This window comes from Crotalus tigris, unplaced genomic scaffold (assembly GCF_016545835.1).
Source record: "Crotalus tigris isolate CLP2741 ecotype Arizona unplaced genomic scaffold, ASM1654583v1 scf7180000024401.5802323, whole genome shotgun sequence".
In the NCBI taxonomy this organism is placed as follows: domain Eukaryota; kingdom Metazoa; phylum Chordata; class Lepidosauria; order Squamata; family Viperidae; genus Crotalus; species Crotalus tigris.
Window position 1 is genome coordinate 3,797,471 of NW_024100569.1, and position 25,159 is coordinate 3,822,629.

The window sequence follows — 25,159 nt, forward strand, 5'->3', positions numbered from 1 at the left end:
GTTCTTGCTTGAAAACAATTTGGTATATATTTGCAGCATACAGTTTTGTAATGGTACTTGAAGAAAAAAACAGGTTTGCAGCAGTGAGAGGCCATATTTCAGCTTTTCAAAAAGATTTATTACACAAAACAACAACAACAAAAAGTCATTACCAAAGGAGTTGACAGAATAAATTTCTACAAGGAGAAGAAAACAGGAAAGAGAGCAAGTCCAGTGGATAAAAATGTCAACTAAAAGAAGAGACCTGGACTGTTAAAAGCATTCAAAAGAGCTGCTTTATAAACCATTTAAAGTTGCCCCATCATGGGGAGGCTCACTAACATTTCCTATGCATGTATGGACAGCAATTTTATTTTTATAATATTGGAAGTGTTTGTACACAAGCAAAGGGTTGTAGTACTTGATGAATGTGATAGAACATTTGCAAGACTGAGCACTTCTTCCTTATTCAATGCAGAGAGATGATAGTATTAAGAACACATCACCTTGGCCCTAGAAAGAAGCTGAAGAACTTGGACCTATCCTTTTCTTCCCTGAAATATTAAAGCAGCTGGATCCTTTTGAAAAGTTTATGTGTGTGCATTGAAATTCTGACACTCGAAGGTTCAAGTATTTTGAGTACATGGAGGCTGATAAATTAGGTTTCCTGAATAGAAATAGTGATATAATAGTTATCCAGAGTTTATTGTTTTGTTATTAGACCCAGGTTTTTTATGGCAATCATCAGTAATACAATTGGAAACAGTAGTTGGTAACCACCATGTATTTTGTACACTAGTACAAAATAATATCAGATTTTAACAAGAATAGTACCTTAGAAAGTGTCTTGACAGAATTTTAAAGTAGCATCTTCATTACTTTTTTGTTTTGATTCAACTGTAGGTCCTTGTGTTAATTATTCAAGTCTACTCGTATCTTAAATCATTAAAAGTCTGTCTTCATATCTAAAGTCATCTATTGATGGTCTTCAGATCGTGTACAATTGGAACAGATTATGATTTGAGTGTGATTGTAAATGTGCCCACCTTAAAACTTATGGAACTGCTGCTGGAGATGACCATCTGCTATATAGTCTGTTGTATTTTTAGGAAACATAAACCTCTTTAATCTCTCAGGCTTTATATTATTCTATTTTTTTATTCTCTTTCTCCTCCTCCTTCTGATTAAACTTAAAAAATAAATGTCATGGAATCTTTTATGAGGTGGAATAAATATTTTCCCCTGAGTAATGAAACTACAGTTGGCCAGCTAGTACCCCTGGCACTTATAAAGGCTTCCACATGTCCCATTCTCAATTATACAGGTCTGAATGATGTGAACTAAAAATTCTGGGGAATACTTCACTGAAATGTCAGTTACATGCTCTTGGTGCCACCTGGCTGCATTTAATACAGTATTCTAGACTGAAAGTCTTCATGAGATTACTTTGTATCATCAATAAAGTTAAATTCAGCATCTTACAAGCACCACCCTATTCTCCTGAATTTCACCAAAGCCAGCAATCTGAAACTTGACTGCTATGTAATAATAGTCTGCTAGACAGAAGAGGTTTTGTAAAGTGATATTTAGTCTGAACATTTTCCCTGCTTACTCTTAAGATTTTCTATTACTTTTTGCTGGAAAGGTCAGAATGAAAGGGCTAGGGATAAAAGGGAAGATGACATCAAAAGTATAAATGGGTCAGATTTGCAGAGGTGTTTGCCCCAGGATCTGAATTGTATGTATCAAGATGAATGTAAATGATTAAAAGAAAATTATACTATTTTTTCTTCTTTTTAAATACATTGCCAGATAATACATATTAATATTAGTAAGTTGTAACTTATAAATGAACAAAACATGAACTTCTGTGATACTTTTCTGTAAAAAAATGGAGGGATTTTTTCATTTATCATAAGTCACTATGAGCAATTATGTTCAAACCTGTCAGTTATAACTGATTATAAATGATACGCATTGAACATTAATATATATAAGAAATGTAAAAACATGTACAATATTGGTGATGTTAATATATCTTATACCTTTGTATACTATTATACCTTCATTAATATCTTATAAGAAAATAAGGTATATGCTCAAATATATCACATTTTAAATTGGCCAAATTTGAACTGGCTGCACAAAAATAAATCTTGTATATTATAAAATCAATTTATTAATGGCAGCCTTTGGCATCTTCATAAAATGAGTGATAATGTAATTTTTAAAAATGTATAAACATTGATCTGAGAATGGAGTTTCAATTTCTGTTTTCTATCTACGATTAATCTGTTAGGATAATGGGTTCTATACTATTTGTGTCCTTTCGAGTTAAAATATTTTTATTCTGTTTTTTCATTCTGTTAGAGAGCCACACCATGGAAAAGCATTTAGGATATATTAAAGGATCATTACTGGCAAAATGTCACTGCATTATCAAATAGATACAGCTCCAGCAACATTAGATGAGTTTGCATTCTAAAATTAACTGTATAGATGCTTCATATCTGGCTTAATAATCTGATTTAGTGGAGAAGAAAAACAAAAGAATTTTAAAGCAGAAATACTATTTAGGTGCTTCTGACCAAATAAGATGCAGTTGCCTCTACTATAGGTTCTTCTTCTGGAAATCATTGTATTTCCTTTTTTTTAAATTTATTTATTTTTTTTTATTGAAAATTTTTATTTTTTAAAACATACAATCATTTATAAAAATACAATAAAATTTTAAAATAGAGAACCCCCCCTTACCCTCCCTCCCACCCCACCCCCCCTCCCTTCACTTCCCAGAGCAGAATACAGGGTTAAGAAAAAAAAAGAAAAAGAAAATTATAATAATTAAGAAAAAAGAAAAAAAAAGAGAGAAAGAAAAAAAAAATCATAATTAACCTTTAACTCCATAACTTATAAAACAATTCTCTATAATATTTGATATTCATTCATAAAATAAATAAAACTTTTTAATTCCATATTTTTTCTGAATATAATCTATCCACCTTCCCCATACAGTAATATATCTTTCTTGTGTATGATCCTTTAAATAAGCAGAAATTTTTGCCATTTCTGCAAAACTAGATACTTTAAATATCCATTCTTCTAAAGTAGGCAAAGAATCTTTCTTCCAATATAGACCTACTAGTAACCTTGCTGCAGTTAATAAATTCAACATCAAAGTAGTTTCTTTTTCATTTAAGTCAACAAAAATACCAAGTAAAAATAGTTGAGGAGTAAACTTTATCTTCTTTCTAAAAATCTTTTGAATGTTCCACCAAATCATAATCCAAAAAGCCTTTACTTTTTTACAATTCCACCAAATATGAAAGTATGTCGCATCATTATTGCCACATCTCCAACATTTGGGCTGTATGTTGGAATACATACAAGATAATTTTTTAGGATCTAAATGCCATCTATAAAACATTTTATAAAAATTTTCTCTCAAATTTTGAGCTTGTGTAAATTTAACATTTCTTATCCAAATTATCTCCCATAAATCCAATGAGATCGGCTCCTGTATATTCTGAGCCCATTTAATCATACAATCTTTAACCAATTCTGTTTCCGAATCTAACTCTAATAAAACATTATATATTCTTTTTATATGAGCCGGACCTTGGTTTTTAATCTGAATAACCAATTGTCTATCTTCTAGTGTTATTCCCTCTTTCTTGTCTACAGTCCATCTATCCATTATTTGTAAATATTGAAACCATGACTGTAGAATATTTTGCTGCCTTAATACATCTAGGGATTTCAAATGCCAATTCGAACCAGAACAAATTAACAATTCTTTATATGAAATTTTATCAAAATTTGTCCCCTTAGAGGTTCCCTCAATTGCATGTCTGGGAATCCCCCAGATAGGTATTTTATAATTTAATCTATAATAATACTTCTTCCAAACACGAAGTAAGGCATTCCTCAAAATATGTGATTTAAAAGTCCGATCAACTTTCTTATTAAAAATTAAATATGCATGCCAACCATATATTAAATCCCAACCTTCCAAAAAAAGAATATCCATATTTGTTAAATTAAGCCAATCACTTAACCAAGTTAGGGCGGCTGCATCATAATATAATTTCAAATTGGGTGCCTTAAGTCCCCCTCTTTCTCGAGCATCCTGTAATATCTTAAATTTAACCCTTGGTTTCTTCCCGGCCCATATAAAATTATTGATACCCTTTTGCCATTCCTCCAAATTTGCCTCTTTTTTAAGAATAGGTATCATCTGAAACAAAAAAAGAAACTTTGGTAGAACATTCATTTTTACAGCTGAAATTCTCCCCAACAATGACAATTGCAATTTTTTCCAATCTATTAAATCCTTTTGGACTTTTGCCCATAGTGGTTCATAATTGTTCTTGTACAATTTTCCATTTGAAGCAGTTAAATTTAATACATTGATGGATTTTATCATTAATACATTCATAGCAATTCATACATAACTTTTTTGTAGAAAGAAGTTAATACAGATCAGAAATTCCAGTCCTGTATTATGTCCTCATGCTTTCATTTGGTAATAGGATTTTATAACATTAATTTGGCCTGTTACATAAAGAACTGCACACATTGCCAATTGCACTTTTTCCCCCCCTTCAGATTGGCCTGGAATATATACCGCTCAGCTGCCTGCATTTTTGAATGATGAGCTACTTGTTTATAGAACAATCACATTATCTGGAGTTGTGAAATCAAATAAAATCAACTTTAAACCTCAGCTTTTGATATTGATGCCTGTTCCTCTCAATGTTAAAACAGGAGCAGATGTCTGTATAATTCCCCAGGATTATTTAAGGTAACTAACAATTCAAATTTTGACTTCATTAGGTGTTATTGTTTATTGTCTCTATATAGTTTCAGATGGTGAATCTATGCAATTAATAACAAAAACAATAACTAGCAAGTAATGAATTTCAACTAATTTAAACCTTTTCTCATCATCTTACAAAAATATATGTGGATATTTAAAATTATTCATATTATTTGCCATTTGAAATATTAACATGCAAACGTATGGGATGCTAAACATTGTGATTTTTTAAAATTATTGGTTGGGTCAGTTGTTCCTTGTTACTTTTAGCACTAATCATTATTAGATGAACTTCATTACATTCACCGTCAAGTAAATTAAACAACTGATTTTATAATAAAAAAGTGGAGGGAGCCATAATGTAGGAAAGAAAACATAAACCAAAATATTGTCAACTTCTAAACAACTCTGCCTGAGGCCATTCACTTTCATTTCTCAGTTGCCACAGAAATGGGGGGTGGGGGGAGGATTGTTTTAGCTACACTGTGCCAGACACAACAGAAGACAGCTCTCATGGGAACCAAGGTCATCCACAGGTGTTTGGTGACAACAGAAGCAAAGTTGAGCCCACCAATTGCATTAATTGGTCAGTGTGATCTATGACACTTGGGGGGAAGGGAAGCATTTATTCTTTTAATTATGCAATGTAAAGGAATTTATTTAGAGTTGGTTTTGAACTAAGCCTGCTGATATGATGTACCCAATAAAGGAAGACAGGAAACATCAAGCTTCGGAATCCTGATTGATTGGGTTCATTATTCAGAACCTTAACAAATATTTTGTTGTTAATCAAATTCATCATCTTGTTCTTTTTTTAGTTTGTGATCTGCACTATCTTACATTTTTTATTTTGTTTGTTACATTGTGAGCTGCTTGAAGTCATTATGGAGTTGGGTGGGATCACGTCTAATAAATCAAATAATTAAATGGGAAGACCATTAAAAAGCCTCAAATTTAAAACACTTCTAAGACATTAACAGGAATGCATATGACCTTAGTATAGTACAGTAGAGAGTCAGCTTGGCATTGTAGTTAGGGGATCAAGCTAGAAACCAGGAGACTGAAGGCACAAAGCCAGGTAGGTGACTTTGGGCCAAGCACTCTCTTAGCCCTAAGAAGAAAGAAATAGCAAACCACGTCTGAAAAACCTTGCTAGAAATTGTCCAAGCAACTGCCAGGAGTCAACATTGATTCAAAAGGCACCAAAAAGCAACGACAGCACAGTAAGTAGAAGTAACAGGATATTAAAAGTGATAAGAACAAAATTACTGAATAATAGTAATTTAAGAATGAATACTAAAATTATAGTGAATTGAGTGAATATATAGACAACGTGAATTTGTGTGTATGTAAATGTGTAAAAGCAAAATCATATTGATCAGTGATATTTGCGGCAAGAGAAAAAACTTAAATGTAAGAAACTTGAAAAAAATAAAATTGTACATGGCTGATGAGAGAAATTTTACAAATTTCCTAGTGATTTTAATGTTGTGTGACAAGAAACAATTGAGATTGTTCTCAAGGCAAAAAGGAGCTTTGTTTGCGAGTGGCTATAAAAAGATGGGGTATAAATTACTGCAAAAGAATCCCAAAAATATGTGGGCTGAGGTCTCAGGGAAGAAACACAAAGTACATGGGAAATTTTGCTCTGAAAAAGGAATGTTATAGTTTCCAATAATGTAAAAGGCAAGACATTAGCGTGTAAAGAAAAAATATAAAGAAAGTTCTGCATAGTGATGGGCAGGTGATGTTCACTACATAGTTAAGATCTCCTGCATGTATACTGCCAGTTAAAATTGTTACTAATCGTTGGTATAACCCAAACTGTAGTCCAGTATTGATATGCACAGACATTTAAGGAAAGAATTAGGTGTAGCCAGAATGGACACTTGATGTGTTAAAATTCTTTTTGAAAAATCCATAGATCTGTTATTGTCTTATGTAAATTTCATAAGCTGCACTATATTCTGAGGCAACATTTTAACTGAGGGACAAATATTTTCTTTTACTGATAGTAGATTCTCAGCTGCTATAAATTGTCCTCCATTCTACCTCCAGTGCACAAGGTGGCCTGTCTTAAATAATGTAATATTGTAGGCATCTTAAAATCATTGGCATCTTCAAAAGTTGTAGTAATTGTTTGGGCTTTAGTGAATGATCATATCCCCAGGTGACATTTTGGAAACTGTAATTACCATCTTGGGTCAATGAAACAAAAAAAATCTGTTAGGCAATTATAGAGCCGTGGTGGCTCAGTGGTTAGAATGAAGTACTGCAGGCTACTTCTGCTGACTGCCGGCCGCCAGCAGTTTGGCAGTTCAATTCTCACCAGCTAGGTTGACTCAGCCTTCCATTCTTCCGAGGTCAGTAAAATGAGGACCCTGATTGTTAGGGGCAATAGGCTGACTTTGTAAACCGCTTAGAGAGGGCTATAAAGCACAGTGCTATTGCTATTGCTATTGTTAGGATGTCCAATACAACAATATTTGTTAAGCTTATTCCTTTTCTGCCTCCTTTATAAAAAGTATTATAAATGTGACAAAATAAACGGTTGAGGTTTGGGTTAACCCCTTCAATCTCTTTTTTTCTTATTTTACTTTGCCACATTGTTACTTATTTCCTAATAAGTGTTATCAGTTGACTTAAATTGACATTTTATAATGAGGCTTCTTAAATAATTTAGCAATACATATATTATTAATGTCTTAGTATTTTCCTTAACATCAAATAACAATTATTTTAAAATCTATAACAGACTGTCAGTGCCATTCTTTTACTTCGATCATAGTACTGAATTTAAATTTGCTTTAGTGGACACCCAAGGAAAATTATCTAGATAGCTTTTATTCATTAAATGACACTGATTTATTTATTGGATTTAGATGCCATCCAATTCCAGAATATCTCTGGTTGACTTACCATAAGAAATAGAAAACAGTAAAAAGAAAATACTATATACTGTATTTGGACAAATCTACTCTCTATAAGATAAAACAGAACCAAAAGGGAGAACAGCCAATTTCTTAAATACTTCCAGGATATCATGGTGGAAACCAAATGGATCTCTAGAAATGGTTGGGATATTCTACAGGGCAGGAACCATGACAGAGGAAGTATATTTCCTGTGTCCCAATGGATGACTTTGTTTGATTGAGGGGACCAAAAGTGATTCAATTCTGCCTGATTTTTCTTGGAGGGGTAAATGCCATGGGAAAGAGGTGATCCTTCCAAAAATCTGACCCTATGTATTCCCCCCCCCCCGTTTTTACATATTTAGGTCAATTACAGCATTTCTTAGATATTGGTGATAGAAGGTATTCAAAGAACAATTCAGCATTGCATTGCATTGCTGAATCATTCTGCACTGTTTTTCAGACTTTGAACCTAAATTTCATAAATCATGTGGAATTGAACCATTCAAAAAGGAGGAAAACAAATCCACTGAATGTGACCTTGCTACACCAGAGATTATTTAGCCCAAACATTGAATACAATTCCAAACTAATTTAAGATAATTGGCATTAGAACTCAATAAAGGAAAATTAGTGCATTATTATATTATACCATGTAGGCTACTTCACTTTATATTTTACTGCTTAGGAAGCTAGAAATATAAAAGTATAATTAAAAATGTGTAAAGTTAAATATAATTTTCAGTAATTTCCCTTTAGATCTAGCTATTTTAACAAACCATCTTTATTGATAACTTTTCACTGTGTGTTTTTCCTTTGAAAATTACTATTTTAGCCTAACAATGAGATACTGTAGATGTCAAATAAATTAACAAAATAAATTAACTAAATATTAAATAAATAACTATTTTAAGTCCTGTTATTTTGAAATTTCATGTCTTACTCTCTTGGTTTTAACAGGCCATCAGTTTTACAAGCTGAAATTCCAGAACTTGATTCTGGAGATTATGAGGGTGGTGGTGATATTAGTGCTCAACAGAGACATCCCTTAACAGTGGACTTTCCAGAAGGCAATAGAATTGAAATAACACCAGAAGGAAACTGTATTGGATTCAGCTGCCGCATCAATTTCATTTCTTCAAAGCCATTGTCTTTTTTGAAGAATCTATTCTTTGTTGATGAAGAAAGAAACAGGTAGCTGCAATATGATTTTTTAGATACTTAAGTAACTTAAGACATTTCAAGGCTCAGCGTTATTTTACTTATATGATATTACATGCATAATTTGAAATGCTTTATGTACCCATATCTTATTGCTAAAATATTAACAATTTTTGGCTAGTATAAAAGAAATAGTTTAATATTACTTATTTTAGAAGAGAGTCAGCAAAGACCATCTGTTATGGGCTCTTGTTCAAAAGTTAGTATATAGAAATAAATACATGACGGGAATTGTTCATTCTGTCTGTGATATAACAAACTTGAGTTGGAAATGAAATGGCAGCAGTGGCCTATGTAAAAACTCTATTTCAGTTTTGAACTGAAAGATTAGAGCAATAACACTTTATCATTACAGTTATCCAAGATCAAAAGTATATATGAGACGAAGTCTCATTCGTCATCTTCAGGCTGGTGCTTTCAGCTTCGTGCTCCTAGAAGCAATGTGTGGTTGTAGCTGTTTCTTCCTTTTAACTGTCAGTGGGAGTATGAACTGATTGGGTGGGAGCTTGGCTGTACTCTGATTGGATGGGGGTTGGCTGTGCTCTGATTGGCTGGGGGAGTGTTCTGTTTGGGTGGGGGCTTTGTTGTGCTCAGTTTAGTCTGAGTTGCAGTGGGAGTGAGATGGTGAGCTGCATTGCTATTGTTTGGCTTCGCATTTGTGGTCGTGTCTCATCTTCATGGTGGGTATCAGTTTGCTTCATGTATGGATTGAAGGGGTTTAAAGTGGCTAATGATGCAGCTGTGGTCTGGCTTCTGGTTTGTGGTCATGCCTCATCATCGGTGTGGGTTTGGGTTTGCTTTTTGGGTGGATTTGTGGTGGTGACATCCTGTGTGGTTTTCGTGAGTGTGGGTCTAGTGTCATTCTTTGTGTTAGGGACTCAATAAGGGCGGGTTTCCAAATGGCTGGTAGGCGGGAGGTATCATCTCATTTGTTCATGCTGTGTGGGCGTTTTTCTATCTTGATGGCTTCTCTGATTATTCTGTTATTAAAGATAGGATCCTCACCAAAGCCAAAACCAATGTCGTTTCCAAAAGATTCAACTTTGCAGTCGCTCCCAAACACATCCTCACTGAAACCATTATATGCGGAGTTAAAACCAGACTGACCAAAATCAACCCCGACGATGCTAACAGAATCAGACTCGACATCACCAACATCCTCTGCACCAGCAAGCCACCCAAAAGCAACTTACCCAAAGAGGAACAGACAGCACTACTTAACCTGAAAGAAGACACCAACATAATAATCCTACCAGCAGACAAAGGCAATGCCACGGTGGTTATGAACACATCTGACTACCAAAACAAACTAACCAACCTACTCCAAGACTCTACATACAAACCCCTAAACACAGATCCCATCACCTACCTCATTCCCAGAGAGAAATCATCCAGATGCCCTAAGCTCTATGGTCTCCCCAAGATACACAAAGAAGGAACCCCACTTAGACCCATAGTCAGCTCCATAGGCTCACATCTACAAAACCTAGCCAAATTTCTCGCCAATGCAGAATCCATCACCTCACACGTAAAAAACTCATTCCATTTCTTAGAGATTATAAAGAAACAAAACTTACAGCCCAGCGACCTACTTGTGAGCTTCGATGTCATATCCCTCTTCACCCAAGTGCCTATCAAAGAAGCCTTGACAGCTATCCAAAACAAATATAGCCCCCCTAAACACATCCTAGATCTGACCAACCACTGCCTATCCAACACATACTTCATCTATAACAGACAAAAATACAAACAAATAGAAGGAGCACCCATGGGATCACCCCTCTCACCTGTCATTGCCAACCTCTACATGGAACACTTTGAAACCCAAGCTCTAGAAAAATCTGATCCCAAACCCAAACTCTGGCTCAGATACGTAGACAACACCTTCATAATCTGGCCACATGGGAAAGAAAAACTGGACAACTTCCTCACACACCTCAATAGCCTACACTCCAAAATACAGTTCACCATGGAAACAGAAGCTAATAACCAACTTCCCTTCCTGGATGTCTTAGTCTACAAGAAATCCAATGGCTCCCTAGGACACACCATCTACCAGAAGAAAACACACACAAACCGCTATCTGCACGCTCTCTCACACCATCGCCCAGCACAGATCAACTCCGTAGCCAAGACACTCATCTCTAGAACAAAATGCTTAGCTGATGAACAACACCTAAAAACTGAACTACACACTCTCACTAATGTACTAACATCCAAAGGATTCCAAAGAAATAAGATTACCAACTAATCCAAAAAGAAACCCCCACTAAAATCCAAGACAGAGAACAAGAAAACGGCAAAGTCCTCCTCCCATACATAAAAGGCACCACAGACAGAATCAGCAAGATCCTCCACAAACACAACATCAAGACAGCATTCTGCACAAACAGAAAAATATGCACCATCCTAAGAAACTCCAAAGATAAAATTGAGTTAGAAAATCAAGGAGTATATGAAGTCCCATGCACCGCTTGTCCCACCACATACATCGGACAAACCAACAGAAGAATAAGTGCATGCATTGAAGAATATAAGAACTCAGTCAAAAAAGAGGAACCAACTTCTTCCCTGGTCCAACACCTTAAAGCCACAGGACATGAAATTGACTTTAAAAAGACCAGAACTATCGCCAAAACTGAACACTTTAATAACAGAATAGTCAGAGAAGCCAGCGAGATAGAAAAACGCTCACACAGCATGAACAAACGAGATGATACCTCCCACCTACCAGCCATTTGGAAACCCGTCCTTATTGACAAACGAGTCCCTAATACAATTGCCCGGGGAGGGGGGAAGGCTCTGGCGGAGAGCCTGGTGAAGAGCCAAGTGGCAGGACATCCGGGGCCTCGGAAGCTGCACGGAGGATCCGTGCGCCTTGGAGCCACTGGCTGCCCTTTCACACATGCCAAGGGATGTAGATAGAGATGGAAGGAAGGAAGGAAGGAAGATTGAAGGGGAAAGGAAGGAGATGGAAAAGGAAGGAAGATTGAAGAGGAAAGGAAGGAGATGGAGAAGGAAGGAGATTGAAGGGGGGGCGCTGCCAAGGACGCACAAGCAGCTCCGCACAATTGTCCGGGGAGGGGGGGAGGCTCTGGCGAGAGCCTGGTGGAGAGCCAAGTGGCAGCACATCTGGGGCCACGGAAGCTGCGTGGAGGATCCACGCACCTCAGAGCCGCCAGCTGCCCTCTCACACACCCCAACCTGGAGCCCCCATCCTCATCCCAGCACCTCTTGCTCTCTCCCAGCCATCCCCGGGACCTGCCTGCCCCTCCAGCCTCCTGAGTGCCATCACAGCAGTGGGGTCACGGGAGCCCCTTTTCATGCCACGCAGCCCATCGCACAGAAGAGGGGCGCAGCCAGAGCGCCAGCTCCCGCTCAGAAGGCTCTGCTTCTCCCCTCCTGGCCCGGCCGGCTGGCCTCCGACGCACATGCGGGCATCGCTGCCACCTTGCCCCCACCCCCTGGCCGCTTCCGAGGCCCAGAGCCTGGTGAGCTGGGAAGGAGCCGCTCTTGCCTGGCAGCCCCATGGCCGCGCCGGGCACCAGAGGGCCGAGGCGGCCTCCGACAGCGAGAGAGGCTGGCCAGGCGGCGCAGGGGAGGCTCCCGCATGGGGCAGAGGGCGGCTGGGGGTGGAGCGCGGCTGGGCAACCAGGAAGCGTGGAGACCGGCTCGGTGGTGCAGCTCAGCTCAGCCGGCAGTGGCGGCAGTGACAGAGCAGCCCAGCGGCAGCGCCAGCAGTGGCCCACACCCGGCTCGGCTCGGACCAGCCGCTGAGCCAGTCCAGGGTGGCGTTGGGGGTGTGCGTGATGGTGCTGCAGCAGCAGGAATAGGCGCAGTTGGAGGAGGGCGCCCTGGAGGCGGAGGAGCCGGCGGAAGAGGAGGAGAAGGGTGGCGGTGGCTGGATAGAGGAGCGGTGTCTCGGTTTCTAAAACCATCGGAAATATGTGTTTTCTGATGGTCTTAGGCGACCCCTGTGAAAGCATCGTTTGAACCGCACAAGGGTCGTGACCCACAGGTTGAGAACCGTAGGTTTAGAAAGTCGTCTTATACGCTGGAAAATACGGTATTTTCTGGCGCATAAGACGACTGGGCATATAAGATGACCCCCGACTTTTGAGACGATTTTCATGGTTTAGAAAGTCGTCTTATATGCCGGAAAATACAGTATATCTATATCTATATCTATATATCTATATCTATATCTATTTATCTATATCTATATCTATCTATACATACATACATACATACATACATACATACATACATATATATATGTTTGTCAAGATTTGTCACTATTATTGCTGTACATGAATTGAACTGGGGTAAACAATCTCATAAACTGTAACTGTAGTTATTATTACAAGGAAAACAGTATCATGGGGGCAGAGATAAATATATTTGAAAGAGATTTGATCAAAATAGGCAGTGCCACATAATATTCCAGGTTTTTTTTAATAAATACATTTAACCTAAGATACTGTGAAAAGCAGTTTTGGTTTCCCAGCTTCCAGTTATTCAACTAATTTACAATCCTCTAATAACTTTACATTGCACAGTGAACAGTTCTCCTTCCTAGAATGACAATATGTTTTAAAAGTAATAGTGACAAGCCTGTTTTATTTATTTGGAAGCATTTTCTATACATAATGCAATGTTTGTACTTTTGCATAGATGCCAGAACAGTGAGAAAATTGAGAATTTAATTATAAAATTCTGCTAATAGCAGGGAAATATTCAACTATATTTTTAATGAAAGTTATTCTATTTTTAGATTCTCACTTCAAGTGTCTGCAACAGCAGAGAATTGCCTTCTTACAGTGTATCCCTACTTGGCCTGCCACCTTACTAACCAACAAATTGTCTTGGAAAGTGGTGAGTAGTTTCTGATTTGTTTTTATATTATTCTGATTAGTGTTGCTTCAAACATTTGACAAATTTAATGTGTTATATCAAGATTCTAGTTTTTTTTTATTGTTATGGGTCACCAAAAGCTTGGATGGGTGAGATACTACTGAAAGTAATACAAGAACATTTGAAGAGTTATACATGACTGAGTATGCTAAAATAAGGCTGGTAGACATGAAACAGTGGGATGAAATAAGAAATAAATAAGATTGATGTACACAAAGTTTAGAATGGATATTAAAATTAAGCTTTCTAGTTCCAAAAACAATTGATTAATCTAAGTTTTCTAAAATGCTAAAACATAATGCAGTAATATAAAATAAGAGTTAATAATTTGTTTAAATGAAATGAATTTGATGTAACTTAATAATTTTAAGTGTTTCACAGCTAATTATATCCTAATGCTTTAGCATTAGTATTTAAAGAATTTTCATTAATTGAAATTGTTTTTTAATTCTTAATTACTTAGAACATTTATATTCTTTCAAAAATTCCGAATTATTTTCTTAGCAATTTAAAAGTCTTTACTTCCCTGACCTGCTTAGAGGTTAAGAATTTGTAATGAATGTGATGGATTAGCATTAGCTTTTGCTAGTTTGAATTCATGATATATTTGTACCTACTATAGAGTTAAATATTTTAGAATGTACTTTTAGAATGAACTGCATGATAGCTTTTGTGTGTGTTTTCATCATACTTAGATTCTAGTAAGATAATTTACAGCACTGGAGATACTTTACAACATCCCTGCTACATTCCTGGAACATGTATACAATCTTCTTCCAGTATTTTTGATCCAGTTGCCAACTCGGATTATGAAAATTCTGTTTCAGGTATAATTTACAAATGATCTCTAAAATGAAGGAATGATTGAGAAATATGGTTGAGCTTTTCAAAAGTTATTTGGAGATAGTAAATTTTGTGCTCTTTTCTAAGACTTGCAGCTGACTATAATTGGCCCAGTTGTTGAACAAATGGGATATCTATTTGGGAAGCCTGATTTATATAGCAAAGAAAAGTTCATTAATCAGATTTTAATTTGCTCAGTTTTCAAATATATACTTAAGAACTAATATCAAATAGTTCTATCTTTGGAACTAAAAATGCTAAATAACTTTTCAGTGAGTAGTTTTGATTGTGATATACCAAAATAGTATAATATAATTTTGCACTGTGGATGTTAAAAATTACATTGAAAGTACCAGTTGTCATTTTGTCTTATTAATACTAATATCTGGAAGAACAATGCAAAATGGTTTCTTTGGAAGATTTCTGCAAAAAAAATTATACGAAGGAAAATACTGTTCAGGTACCATCTGCTTTATTTAATTCAAAACTAGTTCTCTGAACCTTGCTTGAGAATTATTAATCAGCCAGTGGAACTGCTACAAAGAAAAAGAAGTTTAGTTGTTTTTTGTAATAGTTTCAAAGGAGATCAATATAGATTTAATTATAATCAAGACAATTAAGACATGGTTCATCATAGCAAAATCAGAACATTTCATAAAATATTATCAAATCTTATTTTGTGCCAAAGATCTTCTGGCAAGAAACAAATTGCTAGGCCTTTCGCTAGATCTAAGAATACTTCATAGTGAAGGATCAGAGTGAATATAAACACTTCTAATACCAGCTGAAGATCCAAACTGAGATCATTGCTAATTGAACAAAATGGTTGCCAAAAGCCAGATTACTAGAAGCCAGCATGGCCTTTTTAAAAATAGGACATGCCAAACAAACTTTATTACCTACTTTGATAATGTGACTAAATTAATGGGCAAAGGAAATGTTGTGACTATAGTATATTATAGGCTTTAGTAAGGCATTTGATAAAATAGGTCACAACCTACTTCTCAGAAGAGAACAATGTAGGACAGACAATATCATCACCAGATGGATTTGCAGTTGGTACTCAACATGTAGTCCTCAATGGAACTATATCTATGTGGAAGGAAGCAAGCAATGAGTACTTCAAGGTTCTGTTTTGGACCCAGTTTTCTTCAACATCTTCATAAATAAGCTAGATCAGGGAATTGAAGGGGTCCTCATCAAATTTGCAGAAGACACTAAGTTGGGGGGAATTGCTAACACTCTGAGTGATAGACTCAAGATTCAAAAGGATAGATAACTTTTATTGTCATTTTTTACTGTGGGCACAATGGCACACATTAATGAAATCTAGTTGTCGCTCTCGAAGTGTACACATACATAACACATACTTAAACATACTATATACAACATACTATATAAGGATCAGACTTGAGCATTGGGCCAACCAACAAGATGCAGTTGTTAGATAGTGTGAAGAAAAGTAAGGACCTATACTTGGGAAGCAAAAACTAGATGTCCAGGTATAGGATAGGCAGTTCTTGGCTCAACAGTAGTACCTATGAGAGGGATCTAAATGTCCTGATAGACCACCATTTAAGTATGAGCTAGCAGTGTGCTGCAGCTACCAAAACAACAACAACAACAACAACAACAACGCAGCTGCATTAACAGAAATAGCATCAAGGACATCTAGCCTGGAAATAAGGAGGAATTTCCTGACAGTCAGAACAATTAATCAGTGGAACAACTTGCCTCCTGGATTTGTGGATGCTCCATTGCTGGAGATTTTCAAGAAAAGATTGGACAAACATTTATCCAGGATAGTATAAGGCCTCCTCCCTTAGGAAGGAAGTTGGACTGGAAAACTCCCAATGTCCCTTCCAGCCCTCCGCTTTTAAGATTCTATGAAATACTACTACAATACCCAAACTTCATTTCAATATAATAATGTTTATCCATCCTATTTCCAACACTAATCCACCCCTATTTTCACAACAGAATCAAAACATTTTTTTCAGATAAGTTTATCAACAGGCATAGGGTACAGTAACTAATCCTCATCTCTTAATTAGTCAACTTCTAGACAGTTAGATTGCAACCCCTCTTTCATCCTTTCATCCATAAGAGCCGAGGTGGTGCAGCAGTTAGAGTGCAGTACTGCAGGCCACTTTAGCTGACTGTGTTCAGCAGGTCAGCGGTTCAAATCTCACCGGCTCAAGGTTGACTCAGCCTTCCATCCTTCCGAGGTAGATAAAATGAGGACCCAGATTGTTAGGGGCAATGTAAAATATATCTACATTGCTTACTGGTGTACACCGCTTAGAGAGTGCTTGCACTTAAAGCGGTATATAAGTCTCATAAATAAATAATAAATAAATAAATCCTCCCCCCTAATTAAGACATTAAAACAAAACTTTAGGGGATAACATGGAAAAACATGCAACTCCCCCCATATATTGGCTGGACATATTTTTATAATATTAATTTGCTGATTTTACAAATGAGTATTTAAAAAGCAACGTGATGACTGGGTTAATCAATAGTTCAATAGCGTACATAAGTCTTTAGTATAAATCTCATGTTACAACATTAGATATTTCCTCTCTTTTTCCCTTACTATCTACTATCTCATATTGGGCTAGTATAGTTCTTATTATCAACTAAATAAAAAGATCTTTGTTACAATTATCAATAATTTTTAGCTTATACATACCTTAATTGCATTTGCATTCGATCCTTATATACAATCAATGTCCTGTTATTGCTTTTTTCCCCAAGCTTTCATTTCCCATCAATATTCAAATTGACATTTGTTATTTATGATTTCCAAATATTTTATATTTAGGTGATCAAAGTTTCCCTTATCTCAACTTCTTCCTTTTTCCCTTTTCATAACAAAGTCTAATATTCTAGATACACATCTTATTTATTTGATTATAGTCTTGTTCTGTTTTCTAAAAGTTATATATTTTCCATCATGTTAAACCATCTAATTCAGTGGTTCTCAATCTGTGGGTCGGGACCCCATTTGGGGTCAAACGACCATTTCACAGGGGTTGCCAAACAACGCAGTCTGCCATTTTTTCCCTCTTTTCCTTAGCTGTGCTACTCCCTTTCATTCTATTGGCTTTTGAAAGCCAATAGAATAGACTCTCTTGAATAGAGTCTAATTCTATTGGCTTTCTAAAGCCAATAGGAATTGTCCAGGCTGTCTCTGCCCTGCTGAGCCCGCCAAAAGTCCCATTCTGCAAACAGTGCTGCACCAGTTGAGTAGTCCTCGACTTACGACCAGTTGAGTAGTCCTCAACTTACGACCAGTTGAGTAGTCCTCGACTTACGACCTGTTGGGGGTCGCGGCATTAAAAAGGTTGAGAACCACTGATCTAATTAATAATACAGTATCCCCTCTAATAAGTCAAAACCATTATATGTTTTTTCTAGGTTAACCAATAATTTAGTAATATACATATTTTTTTTAGTTTAGGTCTAATATTGGAAGCTCAAATACTCTCTCTCTTTTTCTAGTAATATCTGTATCTCATATTGGGCAAACAGAATTCTTATTTTCAACTAAGTAAAAACATTCTTGTTACATTTATCAATACTATTTAGCCTATACACAAACTTTAATTTCCCATCAATATAAAAAAAAGAAAGGGAAAAAAACTATTATTTATGATTTCCAAATATTTTATGTTAGGTGACCAAAAGTTTCCCTTATCTCAACTTTTCCCTTTTCATACCAAAGTCTAATAGTCTAGTTCCATATCTTAGAATGTTACTCTATTTTCTAAAAGTTATCTATTTTCCACCATATTCAACCCCCTAAGTAATATAAAATTCCCTCTGATAAATCAAAACCATTATTTTCTTCAGCCTTACCTTGGCTTTCTTACTTTGCCAATTAACCTTCCATGTCAATGCCTTTGAATCATCAAATATTCTTCCTCTATTATTACATATATTATTTGGAATAAGAAAGACCATTTGTTGAAGTTTTTTTGGAAGAACGAGCCCATTTGTATCCATTAAATCGCCTCCCTATTACTCCAATTTCCCACAATTGTCCTGATAGGTTTATCTTCCATTCAGTCTGTTCTTCTTCCTTTTCCTCAAATTTCTTCTGATTTTTGTAAAAAGTCTTTTCCAGTTTCAATGTTGTCACTCCATTTTCTGATTTTTTTCGTTGGCTGGGTCTGTTGGTCAATTGGGTCCTCTATCTTTAGAAAAGAATTTTCCTTTTTCTGCATTGTTAGTTCTTTGGTTGTAGTCAAGATCTGGGTTTGTATATTTAAGTTGGCACCTTGTTTCTTTATGTTGCTTTTTATTTTGTCACAAGCTGAAAGGATGATTTTTGTGTATTGATTTCAGAATGAAAAGGATTTTTTCCTGATCTTCATCAATATTCTCTTGATAGTATGTTAAGTTGGCTGGACATTTTTATAGGGGTTGCTTAATGTATGCGGGATTAAAGTAGGGTATAAATTACAACACATAAATAAATGAGTAAATTGTGCCAATAAATAGTTATTTCTGAGGGCTCACATGGAAGGAAGAAAAAAGAAAAAAGAGAAAAAGTTAAAAGTTAAAATGTAATAAAGAAAAAGACATATATGAAGAAGTGATTTCAATCTTAATCACAACAAACGTAAATAAATTAAGTGACTATCTCTTCTAATTTTATAAACAATTATTTCTTTATTCCGTATTTATTTATTTACTAAATTTATATTCCACCCATTGACTCTGGGCAGCTTAAAGTAGTATAAAAACCCTAGATATAAAAACATTAAAAGCATTACAACTAAGATTAACAATTAAATTCCCTTATCTATAGACAAAACCATAAAGCATCATCTTCTGAAGCTTGGCTTCAGCAGAATTCCATAAAAGATTGCCAAAAGTAACAACATATCTTCTTTTAACCATGAACAACTAAATCTACTTTATATTCCTTTTTTTACTTTATCTAAAGTTTTAATTTTCATTCATTCATATAATTTCATTTTTCTTCTTTGTCTCATTGTACAGGGTTTTTCAAGACTTTAACAAGCTTCTTTTGTAAATTCCATAAAAAATTGTGCAGGTCACTCTCTTGGTTTATCATTTGTATTTGCCCCTTTGAATTTTAAAACAGCAATAAAATCCTTTCCTGGATCTTGTAAAACATTCTTTTCCAAGTCATATGCCTGTCAATTTTAAATGTATTTTTGATACCATCTCTATCTTGTGGGCTAAAATGTATTATTTCATTTCAATACATCTTTTGAATAATAATCTATCCATAGAAGGAGACATCATTTCTGATATTGTTAATATTATTCTGATTCCATTCTTCAAAAGTCTCCTTCAGTATTTTCATTGTTACCGTATTTTCTGGTGTATAAGATGACTAGGCGTATAAGATGACCCCCGACTTTTGAGAAGATTTTCATGGTTAGAAAGTCGTCTTATACGCCGGAAAATACGGTATTTTCCAGTGTATAAGATGACTGGGCGTATAAGATGACCCCTGACTTTTGAGAAGTTTTTCATGGTTTAGAAAGTCATCTTATACGCCGGAAAATACGGTACTATACCTGTATAGTAATTCAGTTTCGTAGAAACTGTGATTGAATGATTAGGTACACCATCAATTTTATCAAACAAATAATGGCATATTCATAATCAGTGTAACCCATCCAATATGAAGCTATGAATTTTATTTTATTGGATAACTACTTATATTTCCAAAGTAAGAAATGGATACATTACTGATTATTGGCTCATAATCACCTATATTTGATCTTGTGTTCAACAAAAACTGAATATTAAATAACTAAATAAAGTTTAATTGTTTGCTAGAAAGTGGTACAATGATAACCAAATTACTGTATTTTTATGCAGAACTGGAAAAGATCCTTGAAAATGAAAAGATAAAGAAATGGGAGGCTATCATTCAAAGTAAATGGGTTAGGAGGAATACATGTGATGAATTAGTTTTTCCTGCAGAAGAGACAGCAAAACATACCTTTTTCCAGAAAATTGTAATGGCAGTTCAGAACTGGTTTACTCTTTTTGGCTGGTCTAAAGGGCCAAATCCAATTTCAATTCCATATACTCTAAGACGGTAAGAGCAGATTGTTATCATATCATATTTTTTTAAAAAATGAATGATTTATTAAACTTAGGAGATATTTTAGTATGAGTTGAAAGAAAGAACAGTGATTTATATTTATAATTGTAAACTAGACAACCCTTGATTTATTGGAGCATTGTTTCGCTGATATTTCCTTACCAGATTTCTCAGTGTTTTCAACAATGGCAAAGCATCTAATGTATTGTCTTCACTGGAAAAGTCCCTAAAAATTCAGAAAGATGTTCAGAAATTTATCTTGAAAACAGCCCATGTTGAATGCATAGCAGTCAACATCAGGAACCAATTACAGGAGTGTTTTACTCCATTTTGTATTATGTCATAAAACATCGTATAAATTTGCCATATTTCAATTCCATGAGAGTCATGAATTCTGCATTGTGAATGTGTCCTGTATTAGGACCCCAAAACTGTGCGTTTTCTATAGCAGTATCCACCCTTTGGAATGAGGTTCTCCCTGAAATCTGCATATCTGTTTAAAAGGCCTTGAAGACCTGGCTCTTTGCCCAGGCCTTTGGTGAGATGGATGAAGCCCCCTTGCTTCCTTTTTTGGGCCTTATTGTTTATACCATCTTTTATTTTTCATTCATTACTAAATCTGTTCTTATTTAGTTTTTGTATGCTATCTAGACTTGTTGGTAGTAAGACAGTATACACAAATAATAAATGCAGCTAGTCCTCGACTTACAACAGTTAATTTAGTTACCGTTCAAAGTTACAATGGCACTGAAAGAAGTGACTGATGACCATTTTTCATACTTATGACTGTTGCAGCATCCCCATGGTCACATGATCAATATTCAGATGCTTAGCAAATGACTTATATTTAGGAAGATTGTAGTGTCCTGGGAAAACGTGATCTCTTTTTGTGACCTTCTGACCAGCAAAGTCAATAAAGAAGCCAGATTCATCTAACAACCATGTGACTAACTTAACAATAGCAGTGATTCACTTAAGAACTGTGGCCAGAAAGATCATAAAACAGGGCAAAATTCACTTAACGAATGTTTTACTTAGCATCAGAAATGCTGGGCTCAATTGTGGTCATAGGTCAAGGACGACTTGTACCAGAAAATAACAAAATAAACTAGTAGGAGGTTCTTTAATTTACCTTACTTTTAATAATAAAACAGATTTCTTTCTATCCTCTATCTAGTGATATTTGTAAAATTCAAATGACTTCATCAGATGAAAAACTCAAGCTAAATCTTGGTAAAGACACCAAGACAATTTATGACTTGTTGCTTCATTTAAGTGGACAATTATTGCCTGGAATTAGTTCAAGTCAAGTTTTGCCTTTTGATCCCATCCAACGAGTAGTGCAACTTCACTGGCAACATTCTACAATGATCGCTTTTCTCAAGTATGTGCTTTGAAAGTACTAGTATGATTTGCATGTAGTTTCAAAAGTTTTCCAGATCTGTACATTTTTACTGAAGTACTAATATGCTAGACCAGTGGTTCTCAACCTGTGGGTCGGGACCCCATTTGGGGTCGAACGACCATTTCATGGGGGTCGCCAAACAATGCAGTCCACCATTTCCCCCCCCCCTTTTTCTTAGCTGTGCTACTCCCTTTTATTCTATTGGCTTTTGAAAGCCAATAGAATAGACTCTCTTGAATAGAGTCTAATTCTATTGGCTTTCAAAGCCAATAGGAATTGTCCAGGCTGTCTCTGCCCTGCTGAGCCCGCCAAAAATCCCATTCTGCAAACGGTGCTGCACCAGTTGAGTAGTCCTCAACTTACGACCGGTTGAGTAGTCCTCGACTTACGACCGGTTGGGGGTCGCGGCATTAAAAAGGTTGAGAACCACTGTGCTAGACCATCCTGAAATACAATGATATTAATTTTAAACTGACCTCAAAAATCACAACACACACACACACACACACACACACACACACACACACATATATATATTATAGATGACTGGCCAGAGACCACATTCGATAAATGAGCAAGGTAAGGGCAAAAATATAATATCAAGATCAGTTCAATTAAAAGGTGTTAACTTACTTCACAGGCAAATAGATTTAAAAATCTAATTTTTAAAATCAATAAAGTATATGAAAGTACATATATTAACCCTCATTTTCTCCCTCCTTTCCATCAAATGCAGTAAACAAGAAGATGGTAATAAAATGAAAGGAGAAAGGACAGAACTGGGAAGAGATGAGAAAGGGAGTTACAATTTGGGTAGGAGAAGAAGAAAAGAAAATAGCTGTTTGCAATAAGCTGAACAAGCTTTCATGTGCATTTTGCAATCATAAACCTATGTATACTTATCCTATAGAAAATTCTATTGAGTTCAATGGTTTTTATTCCCAGTATTGTTAGGATTCCTATTCTTTGGTTGTGAAATCCTGCAATAATCTACTCCTCTATTCAAGAGGATAAATGTTCTTGTGAGAAAAAGTAATCTGTTAATTATCTCTTTTGGAGGATGTCATATTTATAAGATTTCATATTTATGGCTATGGATAAAACCTCTTGAAGTGAGTGCATTCACAGGTAGTTGAAGAAAGGGTCATTCTTTTCCAATATTTTGCATTGTTTTCTATTTTTTAATTTTGCTTTGATGTTGACTTTAGAAGTCAAGGAGCATCTCTTTCCCACATTATGCCTCAGTTTCTTCTTGACTTTGAAGATTATATGATTTGGTCCCATTTACAACTTATACTAAAGGTAATTTACCTAGCTAAACTTTGTGTTTTTAATCTTCATGTTAATATATTGTAATAATTGAAAATATGTTTTCTTCTGGTTGTATGAATAATAGTATAATTTTATTTTGTTGTGGGTTATTTACAAGCTATGGCCAGAATGTAGTGCTTCAATGAAACTTACATCAAGAAGAAAATGTACAGATTTGTACAAGGATGTTTGCTGGAAATATAACATACTTTTTTTCTCTTTCCTGCATGGCAATATATTAACAGCTCACTGAAGCCTATTTATTTGAAAGCATAACAAGTTACCAAATAAATATTGGTATGACTAATATCATTTTTATAGTATTAATAGAATTTTGGACACAGTATTTTCTGCATCCACAGATTTATTGCTACTACTAATTTATGAGACTTCAGTGTCATCCAAATGTGCAGAACATTTAATAATAATTTTATTTCAGGTAATAGTTAATATTAGTTCATTGTGGTAGATAATGAAAGAAAACCAACATGTAAATCAGAATTATTTTATCTTTATTTAAAGTTTCAAAAATCTGATGAAGATGACAATTATATTTATGTTTTGGATGACTCTATCTTTGAGACTGTGAGTAAGCGAGCCTGGACTGATGTGCTACTTCAAATATACAAGGTGAGATGAATGTCTTTATTCACATAACGTGATTGACATAATGTAAAAGAATTGTTTGTTTTAGCTTTATATATGCAAATAGGTATTGGAGTCTATGAATTTGGTTGTATGGGCAAGGAACATATTGTACAAATCATGACTAAAAATTAACTTCACATTATCATATCAATCTGAAAACTGATTGGATAGCTTAAAAGCAATTTTGTACTTAAAGAAAAATAAGATTCCTGCTGAAGAATGTAGACTGAATCTGGACACTTGAAATCTTTAGTGAATTCTCTGAAACATTGGAAAAAGACATCCTGTCTGATAAAAAAAAAAAACTATCACAAGAGATGCTGTGTAAGAACATTATTCAGATGAGTACAAACATTCTACAGCCCCCCAAAACACCAGACTACGTCTACAATATCATCCAACAGAATGGCTTCCAATGCAATTTATCAATTGCCTGACCATTCAGCCTAGTATAGCACAATAAGCACAAGCTATGGAAAGGTTAACGCTGCCATATTTCAAAAACATCTCAGAAAGAACAGACAAACTATTATAACTGCACTCATCAGTCTAGCACACAAATCAACTAAGCTCTCCAAAACATTTTACTGTAGGTTAATCAAAAGACCCAGTACCCAAGAAGAAAAAAATAGGAGTTACTTACAACATAGATGTAAAGACTGTAACAACTACTTTGTAGGACAGACAGAAGATTGAATACCAACTAGCAGTCAGAAGACATGATGAAAATTCCTTAACCTCACAACACATGGACAGTTCAGCCATAGTTTCAACTGGGAAACATCCTAGATTAGGTTAAATCCAGAAATGCTAGGGAATTTCTGGAAATTTGGAATGAGCCATTGATAGATACATAAACCACATTTACACACCATTCAAAAGAGACAATAAAAAACAAGGAAACAAAAGACCAGAATACATCCTCTCCACAGCCAACACTCAGATGAACTTGGATTAACAACAACAATCAATCAATCCAATCAATCAATCAATCAACAATTAAGGAACTACCA

At 35.4% G+C, this 25,159-nt stretch overlaps 1 protein-coding gene across 1 annotated transcript in view; it reads left to right on the forward strand.

Annotated features, from left to right (window-relative positions):
• Positions 1-25,159, forward strand: part of CFAP47 (cilia and flagella associated protein 47) — a 184,418-nt gene that overhangs the window by 50,149 nt on the left and 109,110 nt on the right. Inside the window, exons 20-27 of the mRNA XM_039329589.1 lie at positions 4,585-4,780; positions 8,668-8,901; positions 13,703-13,803; positions 14,538-14,669; positions 20,554-20,776; positions 21,960-22,166; positions 23,396-23,489; positions 24,021-24,128. Of these exons, the coding sequence (XP_039185523.1) occupies positions 4,585-4,780; positions 8,668-8,901; positions 13,703-13,803; positions 14,538-14,669; positions 20,554-20,776; positions 21,960-22,166; positions 23,396-23,489; positions 24,021-24,128 (1,295 nt within the window). The remainder of the gene's footprint in view (positions 1-4,584; positions 4,781-8,667; positions 8,902-13,702; positions 13,804-14,537; positions 14,670-20,553; positions 20,777-21,959; positions 22,167-23,395; positions 23,490-24,020; positions 24,129-25,159) is intronic.